Source organism: Coregonus lavaretus, assembly GCF_964263955.1.
Source record: "Coregonus lavaretus genome assembly, chromosome: 1".
NCBI lineage: Eukaryota > Metazoa > Chordata > Actinopteri > Salmoniformes > Salmonidae > Coregonus > Coregonus lavaretus.
This window is the reverse complement of record NC_139988.1, coordinates 58,687,444-58,709,141: the sequence shown is the minus strand read 5'-3', so window position 1 is coordinate 58,709,141 and position 21,698 is coordinate 58,687,444. Positions and strand designations below refer to the sequence as shown.

General features: G+C 42.1%; 1 protein-coding gene across 7 annotated transcripts; it reads left to right on the top strand.

Annotated features, from left to right (window-relative positions):
• The first annotated feature begins 509 nt into the window (after window positions 1–509).
• LOC311136280 (LIM domain-binding protein 1-A-like) lies at window positions 510–18,375 on the top strand. 7 transcript variants are annotated; one of them, XM_084170412.1, is made up of 11 exons: window positions 510–788; window positions 11,475–11,580; window positions 11,703–11,747; window positions 11,869–11,944; window positions 12,059–12,161; window positions 13,010–13,182; window positions 13,515–13,637; window positions 13,824–13,901; window positions 14,060–14,183; window positions 14,397–14,539; window positions 16,428–18,375. In XM_084170412.1, the coding sequence occupies exons 2-11, from the start codon at window positions 11,561–11,563 to the stop codon at window positions 16,479–16,481; spliced, it is 939 nt and encodes a 312-aa protein (XP_084026538.1). In that variant the 5' UTR covers window positions 510–788; window positions 11,475–11,560; the 3' UTR covers window positions 16,482–18,375. The 7 variants fall into 7 exon arrangements, with proteins under 7 accessions (XP_084026538.1, XP_084026537.1, XP_084026536.1 ...); XM_084170411.1 differs by lacking the exon at window positions 510–788 and having other exon boundaries at window positions 11,479–11,580; window positions 13,818–13,901; XM_084170410.1 differs by lacking the exon at window positions 510–788 and having other exon boundaries at window positions 11,479–11,580; window positions 13,818–13,901; window positions 14,397–14,545; window positions 16,428–16,576.
• The last annotated feature ends 3,323 nt before the right edge of the window (window positions 18,376–21,698 follow it).

Here is a 21,698-nt window from a genome sequence, read left to right as displayed (position 1 = left end):
TACTATCAGAGGTGTTATCAGCTCATCACTCAGAGCTTGTAGTGTCTGGCCTCTACTGTACCAGTACTTTCCCTGTGTATGCCTTTAGGTTTTGTCCTAAAGGTATCACCAATGTTGACCAATTACCCAATTATTAGATGCATATGAGCTGAACCTCTTTGATCACTCAGTATGTCAAATAAGGTGCTACACTCAAACTGTTTCTCTGCATTAATTTTGTAGGCTAGGACTGACTGAATGAGAGGCAGTGAATGTTATTGTTTCAAAAGGCTAGCTAGATACTGAATGTATTATTTATTTTAATACACCTACAATGCATAGCAAATGTTCAGAGCTTTACTACATAACGTTAGCTATTAGGATGTGAATATGAGGGGGAGGGTGTTGTAAAGGCGGATTACGGTTCGATTGAACACGGTTGGGGGAGCCCATTCTGCAGCGGGAACGCTTACGCAAGAAGAGAGGAAAGACGCGAGGGCAGAGACGGGGGCCATTGTTCGCGTCTGGCTAGGAACAAAGGGTTTGGCTCAATCGCTAGCTAGTTAGATCCCCACTTTTCAACATCTGGGTTGCTTAAAAAAACGCTACTTTGTAGGTGCAAAATTAACGACACAGATGAAGTATTAATTCGCTTCACTTTTCGTTTTGTTTCGGAGAGGAAAACGGAAATAACGACTGCGCTGAAGCTGCTCCAAATTGGGACAGCTAGCATCCAAGCTAGCCTGCTAATACCGATCAGTGCTGTTGCTGTTGGAAAACACCGCGTTTCGGTGAACCATTCTGTGCAGGTATGGTGGATTCAAGTTAGCAATTAACTCTACTAGTTACTATTTTGCCTTGCTGCAATTTTCTGTAGCAATTCATTATTATTATGTACATTTCGAGTGTGGTCCGTGCAGCTAATTAACGTTATAGCTAGCTAGTTTAACACATTGGCTAACGCCATTTAGCTATTCACTGCCACACAGGTCAACAGACAATCTTGCTGTTGTTGTAGCTAGCTTGTCATCAGCATCCGTCAAACCTTTGTTCAGCTAATCTCATTCATTAGTTTTAATCAAGACAATGAATGAGGAATTCACCATTTAGTTGGCTGCTATATAGTTTCTCAGCTCTGTGACTTCCTTTGTCTTTTATGCTAACGATATGCTTATGCTGTCTTTCTGTTTCTTTTTTAATCCTCAAATCAATGGACGATTTTGGGGGATTAAATTCTCGTTCTAACCATGGTAGTCTTAGATTATGTAGTTGTGTGACACCGTCTCCATAGCAAAACATGGATGGTGTATTTCCAATGAGGTTTTACCCAAAAGGCTCAGACTTTCATGGCCGTCACCTGTGTCTCCCTGGGCCATGCAAGGCTCCGGCGGACCTGCCCAGACTTGGTGCCAAGCCCAGGTCCTGGGTACTTTTTTGTTTTCATTTACATACAATGGCTACATGTTTACTTTTACACCTTACAAAACAACTGTCTTGAATGATGCATAGGTTGTTGATTATGCTTGCCCGAAGTCCTTAGTGTCACACACCTGATGGAAACATAATTACACTTGAGCTTTAATTAACATTAAACACTCAGTGGAAAAGCACCAGGGGAGTGTTAATCCTCCATCTCCAATCATATCTGTAGGGCTAGGGAAATTGTCATGTAGGCCCAGCCTAACGTTACAGATATAGGATCAGCTCATCCTCCTCAAATCCGTTGAAGGGAACATTCAAAGCAGACCTTAGATCGGTTTCTGTAGTAGGGGTAACTTCACCCCACTCCAAGATAGCATACATATACAGGCTATCATCTGGAGAATAGGGGAGAGGTTGTCTCTCTCCCCCTCTATATATGGGCCATCTCCAGACAGAGTGTTTTGAGTGTTTTACACACTTCATACGTATATACTGTATTCTAGTCCAGGCTCATCCTATATAACTACTGCTGTACACACCTTTTCTATTCATGTACTGTCCATAATGTATATACACATCATCATCTACATACATATTCTGGACTCTGACATTGCTCTTTCTACATTTTTGGGGATTTGCATGTATTGTTATGTATTACTGCACTGTTGGAGCTAGGAACATAAACATTTAGCTACACCCGTGATAACATCTGCAAAATATGTGTACGCGATCAATAACATTTGATTTGACTCTATGCTGCATAGTCAAATCCCAGACAAAAAAAATCTTGGTCGTTCTTTCGACCAGTCGATGGGTCAATTTTTAGCTCTGTATTTTTCCAATATATAGACACCCTATGTGTCTATATATTGGCCCCCCTACCTCTGCGGAAGCACAGTTCCCGTTCAGCCCAGTCAAAACTGTTCGCTGCTCTGGCACCCCAATGGTGGAACAAGCTCCCTCACGACGCCAGGACAGCGGAGTCACTCACCACCTTCCGGAGACACTTGAAACCCCACCTCTTTAAGGAATACCTGGGATAGGATAAAAGTAATCCTTCTACCCTACCCCATCATTACACAGGTGCACCTTGTGCTGAGGACAATAAAAGGCCACTTTAAAATGTGCAGTTTTGTCACATAACACAATGCCACAGATGTCTCAGGTTTTGAGGGTGCGTGCAGTTGGCACGCTGACTGCAGGAATGTCCACCAGATCGGTTGCCAGAGAATTTAATGTTCATTTCTCTACCATAAGCTGCCTCCAACGTTGTTTTAAAGAATTTGGCAGTACGTCCAACTGGTGTCACAACCACAGACCACGTGTAACCACGCCAGCCCAGGACTTCCACATCCGGTTCTTCACCTGTGGGATCGTCTGGGTAGGGGGGCTGAGGAGTATTTCTGTCTGTAATAAAGCCCTTTTGTGGGGAAAAACACATTCTGATAGGCTGGGCCTGGCTGCGAAGTGGGTAGGCCTATGCCCACCCATGGCTGCACCCCTGCCCAGTCATGTGAAATCCATAGATTAGGGCCTAATTAATTTATTTCAATTGACTGATTTCCTTATATGAACTGTAACTCAGTAAAATCTTTGTAATTATTGCATGTTGCATTTTATATTTTTGTTCAGTGTATATGCACTGAGCTTGTCTGATGCTTTAAGCACACGGTTTGATGAAATAATAAAGACACACAAATGACTTGAGGGAGCACGATGTGTTAGAAAAATTACAGCGAGTGTGACTGCGGAATGTTCTCTCTCCCTGATGCAGCAAACAGGCACCAAAGCACAGTAAGGGTTTATCGCGCTGTCCCTGCTGAAGCTGCAACATAATTACAGCCATTTTGTTTCTTACTTGTTTCTCTGACAGAAAAGTTATGTTAACGAAATACCTTATTTGTTTAGGAAAACATTCCCTATTCCCTCTTTACATGAAGTATGTAAGCATTGCATGCACGTGACAAATGGGGCCTGATCTATAGCCTATCATAATCACATCAGTAAATTGGTTATAACAAACTCCGAACACCATAACACGTGACTGCAAAATGGATGCGAGGACGTGAAAAATAAACTCGAAACGGGGGAATGTTTGCTGGTTGCTCAGGAGGGAAAAGGGGATGTCAGATGTGTGGAAGACATTTGAGTTAGTTGTGTAAAGAGATCAAGAAAAAGGAGGGTATAGGAGCAAGCGCTTTGAGTATTGTGTGCCAAACAGGTGCTGTTAGATTACAGTATTCTTTTTTGTGACCATTTGGAACCATGTAAACGACATTAAATAAATTATAAATGTAGTCTGTTCTAATTGAAGAAGAAAAAAATATATAACGCCTTTACAGCGAAGACTAAAAACAGTTGTATGTATTCGTGAATTGCAGTTTATTTGTTGTTTAGGCTAATTATCCAAATCTCCCTTTTATTTCATTTTAAAACTAAAATGCTTGATTGCATTTCAAAGCATGAATGACTCACTCATATGCTGTGTGATGACATGAACAATGATTTATTCATTGATACAGTAGCCTATATATTGAAATATAGACCTAAGTAAGTTACGATATTAAGACTAAACAGGATGCGCTCTTAGGCCTACAGCTCAATGGTGGTTATACGAGGCTACTACTATAAGAAGCCTACTAATGACATGACTTATTATGATGATAATTATTATAATAATAACAAAGAGATCAAGAAAAAGCAGGGTATAGGAGCGTGAGCTGACAGCATGTTATGCGACACAAACAGGTGCTGTTAGATTACAATATTATTTTCTCCCCATTTGGAACAGTGTAAACAACACCTACGCTGCTGCCTCCGCAGCATTGTTCCCAACACCAATATGCTGGTTAACTTCGCTATTATGCACATAGCAACATATAAAGGCGCCAATTCAACTGCGCACTGAAGATTACGCTTCAGAACCGCGGACAGCGACTGCTATCCATCGTGGGAGAAAGAGCATTAGGGTTGCACCATTATTCTTATATAATTGACAATTTCAGTAGCACGCGCACCATGAAGAAAATGTATATATTTGCGACTGCTCGACTAAAGAAATCTCGGTCGACCAACAGCCTATCGACCAAACAAATGGGGTCAGCTCTAATGCTGCTGCCCCAGACCTCTGGAAGTTTGGGAACCGATGTCATCCATTGCCATCTGTCATATAGACAAGGACCCCCTCCTCCATTATGAGAACTATGATTAACCCCAAAGTAGGGTGAGTGGATCACAGACTTCATATCCATTCTATTCTCAACCAACACTTTAAATGAGACCAACACGTTTTTGTTCAGTATATGTGAATATGAACAACATCGGAGTTGATGCGTTTTTAGATAATTGATAGTTAATTTTTTGTATTCAACAAAAAATAACACAATTTATAAAATAGTTTGACAACCCTGTTTGTAAGCTTTTAAGTGATATCAAACTAAACCGCTTATCTTTTCCATTGATGAAGACATGGATCTCTTATTTTTATTTATTTAACCTTTATTTAACTAGGCAAGTCGGTTAAGAACAAATTCTTATTTACAATGACGGCTTACACCGGCCAAACCCGGACGACGCTGGGCCAATTGTGCGCCGCCCTATGGGACTCCCAATCACGGCCGGTTGTGATACAGCCTGGAATCGAACCAGGGGGTCTGTAGTGACGCCTCAAGCACTGAGATGCAGTGCCGTAGACCGCTGCGCCACTCGGGAGGCCATGGTATGGTGGGGTGTGCAAAATAGGTAAACTTTGAGCACCTCTATCTTTTCGACCACTTCTTCCATGGGCAAACGTATGCAAAATGTTGTTTAAATCAAAAGGGATGCTGTCAAAAAGTGATTGAATTCATATGGATTTACCCTGTATGCAGAGGTTGAAGCCAGTCTGTGTGAGGACAAGTGTTTTTTAAAAATTGATTGTAGGATGATCAATGAGTTCTGTAGTATGATGTACCTGGGTAGCCTAGAGAAAGGCTGGGTGAATAGCGGGGGATGTCTGTCAGGGCCTGATGTCTGGTGTTCTTAGGGTTGGGATTGCTGCTAGGTCAAAGGACATGCCTATAGAACTGCTGTTAATCCTGTAGAGCAGGGCCGGGGTCACCCCTGTATTGAGGGGGAGGAGAGAGTTAGCCTCTCTGGGGTGCAGTCAAACGAGGGGGGGTATGATTTGAGTGTGTTTTTGGAAGGGGCTGTGGGGGGATGAGGAGTGGTAATGTTATGCCTCCAACAATTATTTATTGGTGAGATGCAGGATTCTGCTGTAGGGGCATATCAGAGTTGTTGTGGAGACTAGTACTAGGCTATTAATTGTTTTCCCCCTTTGTGATAATGACCTGGGCTGGCTGAGTTGTGCACTAGAGCGGAAGGAGTGCATGCAGCTCAGGACAGTGTAGGCTGCATAGCCCTAGGGCCATCTCTCTCTGCCCCATCTCTCCCTCTCTAATCTCTCTCTAACCCCCTGTTGTTGACAAAGCAGGCCACAGACAATATTTCTAATATTGGGCGATTCCATGTAAAAAATAAATCAGCGCATGCCCAAATAGTCATTTCTGAATGAAATGTAAATGTATCTACTACCATGCTAGCAGTTACTATAGACTTCCAGTCCTTGCGCTAACACTAGTTAGCACTTGTGATACTGCTAGTTAGCAACTACCTTCAAATTGCAAGCAGAGACACAAAATTGTAAAGTAATTGCATGAATTTTGGCCATTACAGAGTAGGTGGCCAAGTCTCAAAGGCTTTCCAGTCAATCATATTTAATGTATTTTAGAAAGGGCTGACCAGAGCTTGTTTTTCCACTCACAGCTGCCCCCCAGTATTAGTTATGAAGATGAGATGTTAATGAAGCAATACAGACCAAATTGAAGTGTCTTCAGTTTTGTTTGAACAGTCTTGTAATGATAGCGGGGTGACTGGGACATGCAATTAACCATCCATTAAGTTTTTTAGGAAACATTTTTGTAAAACATGCATCTTACATCGGATCATCTTGAAACATTCTCTGTCTGTAAAGCTAGCTTTCATCAATGTTTTATATGGTCTATAATTGGTTTCTTTATTTTTTGTCAGTTTCCTTTTTCAGTGTTATCAGTAAAGTCAATAATAGTTGTGGATGTGATGAATATTAATGTATCATATCTTCGCTTCAAAAGCTTTTGCATTCACCACAGTTTGTTCTGACATGCATTATTCAGACTTTTACTGTAGCAATTGTTGATCATCTAGACACTTATGTTCTAGCTAAGATTCTCTTGTAAAAAAGAGGCTGAAATTCATTTCTCATACATGGCAGTACTTTATTTGTATTGTTGATAAACACTCTTCTCATCGTTCTCTGTGAATAGTCCTGGAGTGTATTTATTCAAATGAAAGCCACCCCCAAAAAATATACTGGCTTCATCCAATATCCAGAAAAGTGGATTGGCAATATAGGCACATGTGTATTGTCTCATTTGCATATTTGGTTACAATATCAACTGTTCAGAGGAGACTGCGTGAATCAGGCCTTCATGGTCGAATTGCTGCAAAGAAACCACTACTAAAGGACACCAATAAGAAGAAGAGACCTACTTGGGCCAAGAAACACGAGCAATGGACATTAGACCATTGCTCGTGGAAATGTGTCCTTTGGTCTGGAGTCCAAATTTGAGATTTTTGGTTCAAACTGCCGTGTCTTTGTGAGACGCGGTGTGGGTGAACGGATCTCTGCATGTGTGGTTCCCACCATGAAGCATGGAGGAGGTGGTGTGGGGGTGCTTCGCTGGTGACACTGTCTGTGATTTATTTAGAATTCAAGGCACACTTAACCAGCATGGCTACCACAGCATTCTGCAGCGATACGCCTTCCCATCTGGTTTGGGCTTAGTGGGACTATAATTTGTTTTTCAACAGAAGAATGAACCAACAAACCTCCAGGCTGTGTAAGGGCTATTTGACCAAGAACGAGAGTGATGGAGTGCTGCATCAGATGACCTGGCCTCCACAATCCCCCGACTTCAACCAAATTGGGATGGTTTGGGATGAGTCAGACCGCAGAGTGAAGAAAAAGCAGCCAACAAGTGCTAAGCATATGTGGGAACTCCTTCAAAACTGTTGGAAAAGCATTCCAGGTGAAGCTGGTTGAGAGAATGCCAAGTGTGCAAAGCTGTCATCAAGGCAAAGGGTGGCTATTTGAAGAATCTCAAATATATTTTGATTTGTTTAACACTTTCTGGGTTACTACATGATTCCATATGTGTTATTTCATGGTTTTGATGTCTTCACTATTATTCTACAATGTAGAAAATAGTAAAAATAAAGAGAACCCTTGAATGAGTAGGTGTTCTAAAACTTTTGACCGTTTGTGTTATATATTTATTTATTGCACACACACAGGCTTTATTCCCCACAAAGGGCTTTATTACAGACATAAATACTCCTTCTGAAACAGCACAGGAATGCCCTTGTCTGTGTGCATATGTCTAGTCTACACTTTGTATTTGCATTAATGATAACTGTCTCCTGGTAGATGTAAAGGCTTTCCCAAAAACCTTTTAAATTAAATGTTAACTGCAAAGTAGCCTATGCCTACCTGGCAAAATGATATGAGTATTTGCATCAATCCAGTGGCCATTTGTTTCACAAACTGTGCAATCACATGAGCGGTACAGAAACACCGCTAACCAACACTCTCTGGTTGGTGTGCACTTGCACTAAAGGGTAACTACACCCAAAATTCTAAATGTACTTTAAAAAAATAAAAGTGTGTAAATTAAAATATGTTTTGACCTAGGACTTAAACTCAGACTTTGCTAATATGTTCAGTCTCCCCAAAAAACATGTACATTTCATGTAACATCCATAACACTTCTTATTTGCTTTTCTCCAACATGTCAATATTTAGAAGTCTGCTTTAATGGGTATACACTCCCCCCAAGGCGAACACACATCAAATGTTTCATTTATATCTTATTTGTCCATTCTGTAAGACATTAAAGTTGTGATTTTGTTTGCAAATGTAATGTCCATAACGCTGGAATCACCCTATATTCCATCCTACAATTTTACCTTTGTTATTGAATACAGATTGAGACTAGAAGCAAGGTTCATTGTCCATAAAATGTTCATTAGACAGACTTGTGGCCTAGTTGGGGTGTTTAGTTACAGCAGTGTTTTTTAAAAATAGGCCAGAGTGTTGTTTCAGCATGCACGTATCCTCTGGGCAGGAGAGGGTTAACATCGCAGAAAGCTAGAGGGAGGGTGGGGGATGGGCAGGACACAGCACACACACACACACAACAGGACTTTGATCACATGATTTTAGGCCGCTGTATGCAAGAGGGGATCTTTCCCATAATGGGTTAGGGACAAAGAGGATCTAGGCTAGTCGATAGATGTTGCTACTTGCTAGTACAGTAGCTAACTGTAACCTAGCCAGCCCTATGATAGAGAGAAGTGTCCCATTTTTAAATTACAAATTTTCTCATCTGTACTCTGAAATATGCTGTAAATGAATATTATTTCAGTCAACCTACCTGCTAAACTAATGTAAATAAGATGATAGATCCACATGTCTAATAGCCTACATTCACAGACGGAGTGGCAAAAACAAGGATGGAAATAAATGAACTGGTCAAATCAAATTTTGTCAAATGCACCAAATACAACGGGTGTAGACTTTACCGTGAAATGCTTGCTTGCGAGCCCTTCCCAACGATGCAGAGTAAAAATAAAATAGTAACACAAGGAATAAAATACACAATTATGAAGCTATATACAGGGAGTACCAGTACCAGATCAATGTGCAGGGGTACGAGGTGTTTGAGGCAGATATGTACATAAAGGCATGGTAAAGTGACTAGGCATCAGAATTAGGGTTGAATATTTTCCTGGTATTTTACAAATGTCCCATAAATAAATCACTTTTCTCCCGGGTTACCTGGTATTTCCTGCCAAAACCAGAAGTGTAATTCAAAAGCATATAAATAGGCCTATGTCTGGATTTGATTAGAGATTTGACCGAAAATTCAAGTCTGATGCTACCTAAGCCTGATAAGCCATACATTTTATAAGCCCTACGTTAAAGACATTTTATGAGCCCAAGCCCAAAAAAGCCTAAACGATTGTGCCGTTATCCAATACATATGATATATAGGCTACCACACAACATAAAAACATAAAAGCCCATAGATGTAGCTAGCTATATGCTCTCTTGGGTAAATAAATTAAACTAGCTCCAGTAGGCTAATCTTTGAGTGTGAACTTTATTACTGTTTTTGTATTATTTAGCCTGGATTTACGCACCTCCTTCAAATCATGATAAAGTTGGGAGAGAACATGCAATTCTGGTGCAGCACATGCAGCCTACAAAGTTACAAGTATAGGCTAGCGAATTTGATTTTAATTTTGAAATATAATAGGGCCAATTTGTATAATTTAGTAGGCTAACTCATACCTTTTTCTAATACTGTATTTCCCCTAATGTTATTAGCCTACCTCCTCTTTCTCGCTCCATTAATTCTTCATTCCTTCCTCGCTTTGAAATGAAATACGTTTTGTTGTCCTGCTTCATCATTGTAATGACATGCTTGCATAATATAGGACTAGAATTAGATGCAGACGGCTTTCACTTCTCTTCACGAGTTCCCACATATGCTGAGCACTTGTTGGCTGCTTTTCCTTCACTCTTTATTTTATTTATTTTTATTTTACCTTTATTTAACTAGGCAAGTCAGTTAAGAACAAATTCTTATTTACAATGACGGCCTACACCGGCCAAACCCGGACGATGCTGGGCCAATTGTGCGCCGCCCTATGGGACTCCCAATCACGGCCGGTTGTGATACAGCCTGGAATCGAACTCTGCGGTCCAACTCATCCCAAACCCTCTCAATTGGGTTGAGGTCTGGTGATTGTGGATGCCAGGTAATCTAATGCAGCACTCCATCACTCTCCTTCTTGGTCAAATTGCCCTTACACAGGCTGGATGTGTGTTGGGTCATTGTCCTGTTGAAAAACAAATTAGTCCCACTAAGTGCAAACCAGATGGGATGGCGTATCGCTGCAGAATGCTGTGGTAGCCATGCTGGTGAAGTGTGCCTTGAATTCTAAATAAACCACACCATAACACCACCTCCATGCTTCACGGTGGGAAGCACACACGCGGAGATCATCCGTTCACTTACTCTGCGTCTCACAAAGACACAGCGGTTTGAACCAAAGATCTCCAGACCAAAGGACAGATTTCCACCGGTCTAATGTCCATTGCTTGTGTTTCTTGGCCCAAGCAAGTATCTTATTCTTATTGGTGTCCTTTAGTAGTTGTTTCTTTGCAGCATTTCAACCATGAAGGCCTGATTCATGCAGTTGATGTTGAGATGTCTGTTACTTGAACTCTGAAGCGTTTATTTGGGCTGCAATTTCTGAGGCTGGTAACTCTAATGAACTTATCCTCTTCAGCAGAGGTGACTCTGGGTCTTCCATTCCTGTGGCGTTCTTTGATTGATCATGCAGAGAGAAGGCCGTAGAGAAGCCAGATTTAGACATCGCATATAATTTAACAGTTCCATTTCACGTCATGCTGTTCATATAAATAATTTCTTATAATTTACTGGTTTCTCACAGTTATTTATCCTGGGAAAAGGGAGTGGTTTTGGTACGATAAATCTCAGGTTCCCGCCGTTCAACCCTAATCACAATAGATGATGATAATAATACGAGTAAGAATAAAGAACAGAGTAGCAGCAGCATATGATGGTTGTGTCCGTATGCGTGTGTGTCAATGTGTGTAGGGTTTGTGTGAGTGTCTGTGTATATAGTGTGTGTGTATATATAGTCTTGTGAGTGTGCATAGTCTGTGCAAGATGGGGTCAATGCAATGGAACCATTTAGTAACTATTTAGCATTCTTATGGCTTTTTAGCAGTCTTCTCTTATGGCTTGCTGGCTCTGTCTGACTCAATCGTGGGGCGTGTTGGTGTGAGGCTGCAATTCATTGGTCGACTTTGAGTAATTTTTTGCTGTGTACAGAGCCACAGGCTGTTGGCCTATCTTCCAAGTCGCTCAATCTTCTTTTTCCTCTCCGTCTCTCTCTAGGCTGTTCATCTAAGTCGTTCAAGCTGTACTCCCCCAAGGAGCCCGGCCCTAACGGCAGTGCCTTCCCCCCCTTCCACCCCGGCACCATGCTGGACAGAGACGTGGGGTAGGACACACACACACACACACCTGCCACTTAGCTCATACTGTTAGTACTGTAGGTTGGTACTATTAGTACCTATGTAATTATAATAATACATTTTGACTCTCGCCTGTCTGTCTCTGCAGGCCAACACCAATGTACCCCCCGTCATACCTAGAGCCTGGCATGGGGTGAGTACACCAACTGAGCCTCCATCACAGCATCAACCCTCACCCCTCCAAATAGTGTTGGAGCATAACTTTTAACTCTGAAAATAAAGTTGTATACTGACCCTGCTCTGTCCTGTTGCAGGAGACCCACACCATACGGCAACCAGACAGACTACAGGATATTTGAGCTCAACAAGCGGCTACAGAACTGGACAGAGGTGAGAGCCCGAAACGCACACACTCAATTATTCCTAATGGTGTGACCCTACTATGATCTTGTAAGACTCTGACAACCTGTGATGGCAGATGTATTAATTTATTGTGTGTTGTAGGACTGTGACAATCTCTGGTGGGATGCCTTCACCACAGAGTTCTTTGAGGATGATGCCATGCTCACCATCACCTTTTGTCTGGAGGACGGGCCCAAACGATACAGTAAGACGCACTTAGACTTTCAGGGAGGCTTTAAAATGGGAATGTATAGATTTCACCCTCTTACACATTATGGTTACGATCTTATTTTACAGAAGAGTATTAGGGCAAAGTGAAGAGAAAAAAATCAATGAATGGTGATGGGTGGTGGTATGTTTTTTGTGTGGAGAATATTCTAAAAAATTAATTTGGAATAAAGTAAAAATACAATTGTGAATAAAGTTGCAATATTTAGAGAATAAAGTCACGATATTTCCAGAATAAAGTATATTTTTAATATGCTACAGCAGGATATTTTTCTCAGCCATAATCGTGTGACTGCTGAGATTAGCATGGTACACAGGTGTACGGAATACATATTAGGAACTCTGACATTCCTCACCCCTCCCCTAGTGAAGTATCAACCCTGCACTAATAATATAATAATATGCCATTTAGCAGACGCATAGTTTTGATGTATTCACTATTATTCTACAATGGAAGAAAGTCAAAATAAAGAAAAACCCTTGAATGAGTAGGTGTGTCCAGACTTTTGACTGGTACTGTATAAATCATTGGTTTAACCAGGTCATCTAACTCAGGCATTTCAACGGTAGTGCACAGCAACAGGGAGGCATGCAATTAACCAAATACCCTATTTTAATCTTGAAATGCAACTTTATTCTCACAATTGAGTTTATTCTCAATGAAATTTCGAGTTCTAAATATTTTGACTTTATTATCAACATTGAGATTTTATCCATGCAAAAATACTTATTTTAAGTACCATTTCCCCCCCTCTTCGCTTGGCCCTAATACTCTTCCGTAGTATTTTATACAAAGGAATGGCATTAAATTATTACTCTCCCTAGCTATCGGCCGGACGTTGATCCCGCGGTACTTCCGGAGTATTTTTGAAGGGGGCGCCACTGAGCTGTTCTACACATTGAAGCACCCTAAAGAGTCTTTCCACAGTAACTTTGTGTCTCTAGACTGTGACCAGTGCACCATGGTTACACAGAACGGCAAGCCCATGTTCACACAGGTACGCAAATACACTTTCTGGTCCATTTGAACATACAGATACCGTTGTCCATTTGCAAATTCACATTTCATTCTCCATTTGCAAATACACATTTCATTCTCCATTTGCAAATACACATTGTATTTTCCATTTGCAAGCACACATTTAACTCTCCATTGCAAATACACATTGCATTATGCATTTCCAAATCCTCAAATATCCCATTTATAATTCCACTACTCAACAAATCCAAACACACATTTCAGTCCCCCCGCAACACACACACACAAATACTATATTTTTTCCTCTCCCGTCCTTTAGGTGTTTGACCTAACTTCTCTCCCCTCCTCTAGGTGTGTGTGGAGGGTCGTTTGTACCTAGAGTTCATGTTTGACGACATGATGAGGATCAAGACTTGGCACTTTAGCATCAGACAACACAGAGAGGTCCTGCCTCGTAGCATACTAGCGATGCACGTGAGTCACACCTTTTTAAATACTTTATTTGAATCCACAAATCACATTACAGTCCAGAAGGATTCATTTACATTTCAATGATCATTCACAATTAAAAGGTCACACACAGTTAGATTGATTGCCAGTGTTACTGACCACCATTCAGTCATTGCTTCCCTGCTCTCCTCCCCCTCTTCCAAGGTGCAGGACCCTCAGATGCTGGACCAGCTGGCCAAAAACATCACAAGATGTGGCCTGTCCAACTCCACACTCAACTACCTTAGGGTAAGTCATGCCCATTTAGTGTTTTGAAGTAGAATGAAAAAGGCGGTTGTACTCACGTTATTTTGGCCATACCGGAGTTCCTACCGAGCTGGCATTCTATTAGAGGTGCTGAAGCAGTATTGGTGGTCTGACTGTCAATGTTCTTCTCTCTCCTCTAGTTGTGTGTGATCTTGGAGCCGATGCAGGAGTTGATGTCCAGACACAAGACCTATAGTCTGAGTCCCAGAGACTGTCTCAAGACCTGTCTCTTCCAGAAGTGGCAACGCATGGTGGCCCCACCAGGTAAACACACGGTCATCACACTCTCTGTATACAGACAACACACTTATATGGTGAACCAAACTTGGGTGATGAGGAACCTGCTCAAAACCTGAAGCCTGTAACTCAGCAGCCTTACACTGTCTTGTGGCGTGTCGGTGAAATGGATTTGAACCCGGTCAGACACACACACACTGCAGATCCCAGTACCACCTCTCCTCCTGTCTTTATATCCAGCTGAGCCGGCCAGACAAGCGCCCAACAAGCGGAGGAAAAGGAAGATGTCTGGCGGCAGCAACATGAGCGCTGGAGGAGGAAACAACAACAACAACAACAGCAAGAAGAAGAGTCCTGCTAACAACTTCCCCCTCTCCACACAGGTACCTGTAAGCATCCCATCTACATGACCTTGTGGGGTGGGGAGCGGGGAGCTATAGGGGTTTGGAGGTGGGGTGGGGAGAGCGTGACAGGGAGTAGGGGTGGGGTGGGGTTGGGACAGGTAACATGGGGGAGTGTGGGGCCAGGAAAGATTGGGACGGGGGCTGGTATGATAAGGATTTGCTTTCAAGGCAGGGTTGTTGGGGATAGGGGAACGCAGGATAGGGGTTGAGATGAGGAAGGGTGGAGGTGGGGCATTTGGTCTTAATCAGATTGGGGAAAGTAGGCTACGGGTATTGGGGGATAGTAGAAGTGTATATTATGTTGCCAAAGACTCCCTGTCTGACGTGAGCCAGTGCTGGGCAGTACCTGGTCCTCTGGGGCCGCAGGCCTACGGGTCGCACACTCATTCAGTAGGTAGACATTACCCCTTACCACTGGCTCAGGATCAGATACAATATCACCCCTCTAACTATTAAAGTTAGGAGTGGAGATATGCCAATCTGATCCTAGATTGTGGTTAGGGGTAATGTCTACCTGGAGCGGGTGAGACGTGCCGCTCAATCTGCTTTATCGTCCTACAACCTTAAAAGCCGCTTCTACCACTGAGCCTATCAAAACATAGAATTCACAGGCAGCTGAGCAGCTGTTGGTTGGTTGAGTGAGCCAATGAGACCCGAGGTGGAATGAAAACCCCCATGATGCAGCACTCAAGGATTAGGGCTGCCCACCGCTGACCAACAGGGAAGGGTGATATTACCCAAATCCCTGGAACAGAGGCTGGCATTGGGCCTGTTGTAGATGTTGAATATTTGGCCTGGGTGCCTGAAACCCAGAGCTATGTCTGATTGTAAGTGGGGTGAGCATGGATGGACACAGTCACTGAATATCACAGACTCTGAAACATTAATTATTCTTATATTTTCAGAGGTCCCAATAAGCTTTATTTTAAATGTCCATATCATTTTAGGCCTTCAAGGACCCAAAGGATATGTAAAATATTAATCATAAAAACACATTATATCCCATAAGTCTCATCTAGCCCAGAACTAACCATTACGAGTAACCACGGTAGTCCCAGCCCCATCCATCCCATTTTCTAAGTCCTTTGGGATCGTCTATGCTCGGTTCTCCCCCGTGGTTGTGGGGATAATGTTCCGGCCCTTGCTGTCCCTCTCTAGGACGTGATGATGGTGGGCGAGCCCACTCTGATGGGAGGGGAGTTTGGAGACGAGGATGAGCGTCTGATCACGCGGCTGGAGAATGGCCAGTTCGACACGGCCAACGGAGGGGGGGGCCTGGAGGACGAGGACAGTTTCGGCAGCTCCCCCGCCCTGGGGGGCGCAAACTCCCCCTGGAACAACAAGACCCCCAACAGCCAGGACAGCAAGAACAACGACTCCCAGTCCTCACAGTAGAGCCACAACCATAAACCCTAACTCACCACCCAGATTCGCTACTCATTTATCTGCAGAATGAATCCCACTCACGCTCTCTTTCGCACATGCTCAGTGGTGTTCAACCCCGGCCCTCTTCTCCTCCTGGCTCACCTCGCTTATCAGCGCTAGGCCTGACTGCTCTGTTAGTGTGTGGGCGTGTGCTTACTGGTCAGAGTGTTTGAGTCAGAGCTGGATTCTGCCTTTTATGATCACAGTGCTAGCCGTGGCGGTCATTTTGCTGACGGCCATATTGGCGGGTTCTTGTTCCAACCTCGGGTCTCTGGGTGTGTTGCCTTGACAACGTACCTCTGTTTCTGTTGTGCTCACCTCACAGGGAAGGAATACCTAGCTTTATTTATTATCTCTTAGATTTTGCAGAATAAAAGTATTGTGTGCACTACAGCATAAATCCAACGTTCAGTTTTTAAAAACTAAATTATTTGTTTTGTAGGACCTGGTTGGAACAAAAACCTGTACACTGCCGGAGCTTGAGGACCGGAGTTGAGAACCACTACGCTAAACCTTAAACACACCACACACACACACAGACAGAGGTACTGGAGAGAGGTCCTACTCCCCCACCTGGACCAGAGCGCCTGGCCATACAGAAGTGGGTTTTAATTTTCTATGTTTTCAATTTGATTTCAATTTTTTATTTTTATATCAATTTCTAAAAATGAAACAGACAAGCAAAAAAAGTACAAAAAAACCCCAGAATATTCTTTGCACTTTTTTCCACTAACTTCAATCTATTTTTCTTATGAATTGATGGTGTTTTGTTCTTTTTATTATGGCTTATATGAAGAAATTGTAAAGCATCATAAACCTGTGACTGGAGAGGAGAATCAACGGTATATAACTGTATAAATATTACTGTTAGATCATTTGTATTATTGTGATTGATTACTACTTCTATGTAATATTGTGTTGTCTATGTCGGATACGGTATATAGCCCGTCAGTGTCAGACATGGTTATAACGAAGCCCAGTGATTCTGATCTGAAGGGAAAGGCCACCTCTTTAGTGTTCAAGGCTGCGTCTTTAATGGCACCTATTCCCTATATAGTGAACCCATAGGGCTATGGTCAAAAGTAGTGCACTTAGAGGATAGGATGCATCCCAAGTGGCACCCTATCCGCTGTCTCTCTACTTATCTGCTCAGGACCTTGCGTCCACACCTCAGACAGTACAGACAATGTTTGTTTCTCTCCGATTTGCTACTTGAAACATTAAGACAATTTTGACAAGGCATTGTAAGATAAGAGAAACATTTTGTATTGTTTTCCCAAAAAATGTATCACCATTTTTGAAAGCTACAGACCAAGAAGCTACTTTGCAAGATCCTTTTAAATATCGATCCCCAACATGCTATTGGGTTGTATTAAGAATCATTTTGTGGGCTTTTTTCCCCTCTTATGTTGTGTCTTTGTGATTGTATATTTAAAGGTAGTTTCTGTATAATTGTAATTCTATGTATTCTTCCTTAGATCAACACCCTAAGGCATCTCTCTAAAGTAAAGATACAAAAAACAATACTTTTTTTAGCAGTTTGGAAAATACATTCAACGGTACAACCACGATTCACGAGAGCTTGGTTATGAATTTGGGTTCAACATACAATTTATTTATTTTTCTATGTCAATGGAGTCTCTGGCTTAAGTTCACAAGCTCATGTACAATATCTATGTCTTTGCCTCCAATGTCATTTTGTAGATGTTGGTGGGCTGTCATCTAAACTATACTTTACCTTGTCAATAACTCACACCAATGTCACTATCAACATTGATGCATGAAAAGTGTAAAAAAGGCATTCATTTCACATGGTGTAGCATATGTTTCTCATAGTTACCTTCACATGATTTTCAGTCAAGTCAATACAGTGATGAATGAATCCTCTGGTTTGTTTGTACATAGTTGGTGGAGATACTTAGTTTCACCACCAGGAGTCTCTCCTGAGCTCCATGACAAGTTGAGCAGCCCACAACAAGTCCACAGGATCAACCCTCTCTTTCATAACTCCCAAACTCTCTAAATCCACCCAGACATCACCAGAATTAACTGTATAATGTTTGACTATCCAATCATGTTCTCTAACATCCCTCTCCTCTGTTCTGGTCCAGCACTTCTGCAGAGTGACAGAATAGAAACTGAGGGCACGTCTCAAAATCACACCCTTTTTCCCTAAATAGGGCACCACCACCTATTGCGCTGGTCAGAAGTGGTGTACTATATAAGGAGTAGGGTGTGATTTGAGTCTGAGTGGTGTGAAGTACCCATACCTGTTCCCGTTAGTGGCTCATATCTTAGGGGTGTGTTGATATACAGTATATTCTATTTTGACTAGTTTCTGCCATTGAAGATTTGTGTTAGGGTATCAATAAAGATGAATTTTCACTTAAGCGCAGTTGACTGAGGCTCTTCACTTGCTCTGTCTGTTATTAGGGGCAAATACTAACTTCCGCTTAAGTCACATTTTCACTTAGTCATGCATTTACATTTTAGTCATTTAGCAGACGCTCTTATCCAGAGCGACTTACATTTAGTGCATACATTTTCATACTGCCCCCCCGTGGGAATCGAACCCACAACCCTGGCGTTGCAAACGCCATGCTCTACCAACTGAGCTACACGGGACCATTGATGTCAATGGGAAGTTAGGATTTGCCCCAGAGTTACCTGCTGGCTTTTGGTGGGAGAATAGGTGTTTTTGATAGTGGCTGAGGCCTCTGAAGATAGACGGACAGACTTTGGGGAAAAAGTGTCCTCTATGTTATCATGGAATGCTCCAAGACTAGAATGCAATTTCCATTCTAAAATATCACATCTTTACCGGAAGACAGTTGATCCATTTTGGGGTTGTAGCAGCTGTGATGTGGGAGATAATGAGTAGGCTTGATAATGACGACTGACATTTCCTGATTTCCACGGATCAGAGATGGGTGTGTTTGAGTATTGGCTGAAGCTCTCCTTTGCCAAGCATATGATTCCCATTATGCTGAAACAGACTGCATAGCATCATCAAGCCTTTGGACTGTACATTTAGTACAGATGAAAAAAGATTAGGAATATAAAGCAGACGTTATCGTTGACATCTCAGCTAAAGAGAGTCTTGGGAGGCTCTTGCTGAAATGTCAAAACGTGTCATTCATACTCCCTTGTACACATGTATCTTTATCAATTTTATATTGAGTGTACAAAACATTAGGAACACCTTCCTAATATTGAGTTGCACCCCCTTTTGCCCTCAGAACAGCCTCAATTCGTCGGGGCATGGACTCTACAAGGTGTCAAATGCATTCCACAGGGATGCTGGCCCATAGACTCCAATGCTTCCCACAGTTGTGCCAAGTTGGCTGGAAGTCCTTTGAGTGGTGAGCATGAAAAACCAGCAGCGTTGCTGTTCTTGACACACTCAAACCGGTGCGCCTGGCACCTACTACCATACCCCGTTCAAAGGCACTTAAATATTTTGTCTTGCCCATTCACCCTCTGAATGGCACACATACACAATCCATGTCTCAATTGTCTCAAGGCTTGAAAATCCTTCTTTAACCTGTCTCCTCCCCTTCATCTACACTGATTGAATTGGATTTAACAGGTGACATCAATAAAGGATCATAGCTTTCACCTGGTCAGTCTGTCATGGAAAGAGCAGGTGTTCCTAATGTTTTGTACACCTGTGTTTATGCTTTTCCTCTGGTAAGATGCAGACCAGACAGTGCTGCCATCTTTCTTAAGAACAAGCCAACCCAGAGATCAGCCACGTCATACCAAATTGCATGCAATGAAACTCCTAGACATTGATCTGTCAGTTTTGGGTTTAAACCCCTAATGGTTCATGTTGGGATTGGGGGAACATACACAGATCCTGAATCTGTTCTTATGGGCAACTTTCACTTGAATTTTTTATCACAGGTGAAAGTTGCCATTGGGCAAGGGGGATTGTTTCTGGACAGGGCCTGTGTTTTGAGGCTCAGGTAGAGCGATAGGCTGATTAACAGACGCCATGGGTGGTGAACTTCAGGATGGAGGTAGTGGCTCACATCAAGAGGATAGATCAGTGTTTATCTTTGCCAGGAAGTGGTAAGCTACTCTGCTATTAAGACGTATTTAAAATAGAGCTTAAATTAAAACTAGACTTTGAGAACCAAAAACAGATCAGTGCCAGCTAACCATCTGAGGGAACATCCCAGGGATGTATAGGAGAAACACTGTCTGAGAAACATTTCAGCTCTCGATGGTAAGCTCCATTCTGTTTTCTACAGTAAGATGCCTTTCATACGCCTGAGTTTAGACATGGAAATTAGAATTATGGAAAGTATCTATTGTGCTATGCAAATGTCCAGTACCACCTCTCTCTCTGGCCCTATGAAATAATATAACAGGCAGTTGCATGTTCACTTTGGATTAGTCAATCTCACAACATGCAAAATAGGCCTGTGTGGTAGAATATTAATTTGTTCTGTCTGTCTTTGAATTAAGGGAAATGTAATGTTAAATGGCAAAAAATTATAATCTAGCATTTCTACTTGGTATGACGGAGGAAGTGTCAAACTGAATGTCTGTATTTGATGCTGCCTCCATCTTGATGGTGAGTGTGTCCTGTCATCTCTGCTTCTCTCTAGTTGTATGACTTGTACACAAACACCCTAGGGTCACCTATCCTCAGGTAAGGAAGCTCTATAAATGACACTAAACACTCATAACTGTCATGTTCTGTTTTAAAACAGTATTTTATTGCCCTGATCTACTGGTTATATGGTGGTTATAAGCTCCATTATATTACAGTATTATTGTTATTGACCCCGTTGAATGAATGGGTACCACTTTATAACTTTCACGCAAAAGTATTAATTCATTAGATAACTATTTAAGTAGGCATTCAAGCATTATAAGTCATTAGCATTTATAACATTTATAATATTTTATGAAGCATTAAGCATTTATAATGGCATATACATAGTATTTTTTTTAGGGTGTGTGTCTCAGTCACCAGATCTCAACCAAATTGAAAACCTATGGGAAATTCTGGAGTGGCACCTGAGACAGCATTTTCCACCACCATCAACAAAAGACAGAATGATGGATTTCTTGTGATGGAATGGTGTTGCATTCCTCCAAAAGGGTTCCAGACACTTGTAGAATCTATGCCAAGGCACAATGGAGCTGCTCGTGGTGGCCCAACGCCCTAATAATATACTTTATGTTGGTGTTTCTTTTATTTTAGCAGTTACCTGTTTGTTCTAATTAATGTTGCCAGCTACCTTAAAATATTAAAAATACTTTATATTTTTCTACATCCGGTAAATTACAGTGATGACTGAGTAACGTTCACATTTTCAAACTTACTCTATTTGAACTTTGTGGGACTATAGTTGACATTACCTGGCGATGTTCCATTGACCACTTGGGTTTGATCCAAGATGAGGAAAATCACTTCTGTATACTGTAGTAGCCTTTCGCTGCTAAAAAGCGACTACCCACTCCTCAAAGTATGTGTTTTGCTCCCCCACTCCCAAGTCTCTCTCTCTCATCCAGTTAAGACCCTCCCTTTCTCCTTCCCCAATCCCTTCTTCAGTGTTTCGCAGGCAGAGAGAGAGGCGGTCAACTTCATAGCAGCAGTAGTAGACCGTATCAGGTTTCTCATGGAAGGGACTAACACACTCCCTCACATCTGTGCTGTGTAGAGCAGAGACACACCTGCAAACACTTACAGTGGGGA